The 4061-nt window shown below is 41.3% G+C and overlaps 1 protein-coding gene across 1 annotated transcript in view; it reads left to right on the top strand.

Moving 5' to 3' along the window:
- Window positions 1-2844, top strand: part of LOC109881370 (netrin-G1-like) — a 183361-nt gene extending 180517 nt beyond the window's left edge. The window contains exon 9 of the mRNA XM_031810890.1: window positions 38-2844. Within this exon, the coding sequence (XP_031666750.1) occupies window positions 38-315 (278 nt within the window). The 3' untranslated portion in view covers window positions 316-2844. The remainder of the gene's footprint in view (window positions 1-37) is intronic.
- Window positions 2845-4061: the final 1217 nt, after the last annotated feature.

Raw genomic sequence — 4061 nt, 5'->3', positions numbered from 1 at the left:
TCTCTCTCTCTCTGTCTCTCTCTCTCTCTCTTCACAGCTCATGTGTGTGACAACGCCATGCTTCTCTGTCAGAACGGAGGAACGTGCCACAACCATCAGCGGTGCCACTGTGCTCCGGGTTTCAAAGGCGTCCTGTGTGAGAGGACACGATGCCAGGTCCACGGGCCCTGCGAGGAGTACCCCACTGCTGGGCAGCCATCCCTCCACCCACCCTCTCCTCCTGGTCCCTCCAGGTCTGCTCCTCTCCCTACTGCTCCCCCTGGTGGTGATATGGTTCTGCTAAGAATTGTTGTATTCATTACAACTGGCCAGTGAACTTTCAACTTGGAACTGAAGAGGTCCACTTGGCAATTTGTCAACCATGTTGTCATTTTGAAGGACAGCAGGGCAGGACCTAATGCAAGTACATTCTGGGACAGCAGAAAGTCACCTTAGATCAGATCTACAGAAAAGAGAAAGGAATTCAGACCTGAAGGACATGGGATCAAGCAGGGAGACTAAACGAGATATTACGTGCCCTGGTCCGTGGTATAAATAAGGAACCTTTATTTAATGTCAAAAGTGCAATATGATGATGGCTGATAAACTGAATGGATAACGAAGAAATGCTAATGATACTTTTGGTCAGAGAGAGACACAGACAGACAGACATAAGTCAACTTAAGGAGCATAGACACGGGCTGCGGTAAATGGCAATTGAACCATGAGAAAATCCTCATACCGCCTGTAGAGACCAGCGATCCCGGGTTGTTGTCAGCTCGAATATTGTCATTAAAACATTGTTTGATTGGTTGACAAGATGAACGATGCTCATCGGTCAACAATGTGCACCGACCGCTCAAGACTTCAGCTAATTTAATATTTTTGGCGCCTTGAGCTCCAAGCCAGCAGAGCTGCACACGGAGAAAGCACCACGAACCGCTTACAAATAAACCACTCGGATTTTTTCCAATAGTGGCGGGCGGAAGTTTATATGACCTTCTCTGCTTACCTTGGCCCGTCTGTAAACGCCTTTATAGTACAATCTACAACCTTCAATCTCACTATGGTCCTGTCCCAAATGGCACCCTATTCTCTATATAGTACACCCTACTTCCTATATAGTACACCCAGTGGGTTCTGGTCAACAGTAGCAGACTGTATAAGGAATATGGGTGCCATTTAAAGGGATAGTACACCCAAATTACAAAATGACACATTGGCTATCTTATCTTGTAACCAGTCTATGGACATGTTATGATAGAAATCCGTGCTTTGGTTTTAATTCCCTGGCACTGTTTCCAAATGGTTTATCACGTGGTACAAATGATTATTATTTTCATTTTTACCAGGCAAGCCAGTTAATAAGAACTAATTTCTATTTACAATGACGGTCTACCTTTGCCAAACCTGGACGACGCTGGGGCCAATTGTGTGCCGCCCTTTGGGACTCCCAATCACGGCCGGATGTGATACAGCCTGGATTCCAAACCGAGACTGTAGTGACACCTCTTGCACTGAGATACAGTGCCTTCAGACCACGGCGCCACTCAGGAGCCCAAATACCATTTAGGTCCTAGTAACGATATTAGAATTTTTCACTCATCATGTTTAAATCACCTGGAAGTATGTCAAATAGATTTTTGAAGCTCAACAAAGTTACGTATAGATGATATGAAAATGATGCGTGAAAAATGCTAACATCAGTACCAGGACTTGTAAGGATTTGTGCCGAAAATGTTCAAAAATAAATAACATTTGGAAACTAAACCAAAGCATGGATTTCTGTCAAACCTTGTCCCCAGACTGCTTACAGAGTAAGAAAACCATTATGTCATTTTGGAATTTGGGTGAACTCTCAGTTTAAGACACATTTAATGACAACAGATGTTGGTATACCAACGTGTGACCTAGAAACAATGTTGACAACGTTCTCATTCTTTGGGAACAGATGAATAGTCTTCACAGAGGTTATGCCACTCAATGTGGGCCAACCAAACTGTAGAAAAATCACTCTGAATCTGTCATCTGCATTACAAATTGGTTGAGAAGTCACTCTTGGTATATATTCCCCTTTCCTTCTTTCCTCCCTCCTGGTTACCTTCCCTTACCTCCTTCCCGCACTTCTATTCCTCCTACCTGTAGCTTTAGTGTCTAGTGATTTTCTTTGGCTGCTTAAAAAGGCCTTTTTTGTTTTGTCAAATACCGCACAAGTGTTATGATCCAAGCTAAACTCCTTGACTACCGGTTGACTCGGAGACGAAAACTATTGTTATTTTTGTTGCCGGCTTTGTAGTCACGGAAACGCTTGTTGAGCTCACCTGTGTTGATAAAGATGATGTATCATATTGTATTGTAGCTGTATTTAATGTTTGTACAAAACAAAAAGATATTTTCATGATTTTAAGTAAATGAAAAATACGTATTACTTTTAGTTTTTTTTGTATCGTTGCTGGGCAGCTTGAGGTGGCAAGGACAAGTCCTGAAGATGTCTACGACTCAGAATGCATAAAGAAATGGTTTTATTTTTCCTGATATTGTGGTTGAAACCTGCTGACATACTGTATGGAAACTGTTTACAGATACACAGAAACACAGCTGCACCAAAGGGAATTCCAGGTGTTTATTTTAATTTCTTTACACACTTCAGCAGAACACATCATCCAAGTACAGAACAATAACATTACAAATTCAGTCAGACAAGACAATATATTATGACTTTTTCAAAACCTCACTTTAGACACTCATAGCCTGCCCTGCCGTGTGTACATTCCCCCAAGATTACAGCTACAAATCCAGGTGTCTTATTGATGTCAACAACATAATAGATTTTCCAAGTATAAAATATAAAACTGTTTACGCTAAACTAACTCCATTCTACCAGTGTGTGTCCCTTCTTACATTCACGATGCAGCCGTCCTCTAGGTCTCAAACCCATTTCTCCATCGTGTGGAAATGTATCAACAGGCTCCGAATGAGATGAATGTAATGACGGTAGTCCAGGTGAGAATGGTAGTTGATATAACCCATGAAACCGAGGGAGAAAGGAAGAGGTTCCATTAAGCTCATCTCTTTCCAGCTGGTGTTGTGACTCTGCGTATTCATGAGATGGGAAATTAGCCTAGCTGTAAACCACGGTGGGTCCCTGAATAGAAATTAAGTCACTCCTGGTGGGTGACATATTGCACCTTGAGACATTAGATTTGGCAGACTGACTGTCTTTATTATGATAAAATGAGATATTTAATAGGTGATTCTTTATGTTCTACTATTGTACATTTTCAAGAGTTTTATGCATGTTGGCCCACACATTATATTTGTCAGTGGTGTCATGGACTAGCAGTCATGTATTATCTGTTTAGGAGTGATGAAGGTTCCATTTTCCAAAATGGCTGCCCAGAAAATGGAGTAGCACATCAAATACATTTTCTGGTAACATTATAAAGCTGAGTAATCAAATCAAATCAAAATGTATTTAGTCAACAATAGGTGTAGACTAACAGTAAATACCAGGTAATAACATGGCTATATACAGAGATCCAGGTAATAACATGTCTACATACAGGGAATACCAGGTAATAACATGGTTATATACAGTGAGTACCAGGTAATAACATGTATACATACAGGGAATACCAGGTAATAACATGGCTATATACAGTGAGTTCCAGGTAATAACATGGCTATATACAGGAAGTACCAGGTAATAACATGGCTATATACAGGAAGTACCAGGTAATAACATGGCTATATACAGGAAGTACCAGGTAATACCATGGCTATATACAGGGAGTACCAGGTAATACCATGGCTATATACAGGGAGTACTAGGTAATAACATGGCTATATACATAGTACCAGGTGATAACATGGTTATATACAGGGAGTACCAGGTAATAACATGGCTGAGAAGTTGACTGAGAACACATTCTCATTTATAGCAACGGCCTGGGGAATAGTTACAGGAGAGAGGAGGGGGATGAATGAGCCAATTGTAAGTTGGAGATGTTTTGGGTGGCCATGATGGTATGAATGCCAGATTGGGAATTTAACCAGGACACCAGGGTTAATAGCCCTACCAT

This window comes from Oncorhynchus kisutch, linkage group LG30 (genome assembly GCF_002021735.2).
Source record: "Oncorhynchus kisutch isolate 150728-3 linkage group LG30, Okis_V2, whole genome shotgun sequence".
Taxonomy (NCBI): Eukaryota; Metazoa; Chordata; class Actinopteri; order Salmoniformes; family Salmonidae; genus Oncorhynchus; species Oncorhynchus kisutch.
Note: the sequence above shows the minus strand (reverse complement) of the source record. Positions and strands in the feature narration are given on the sequence as shown.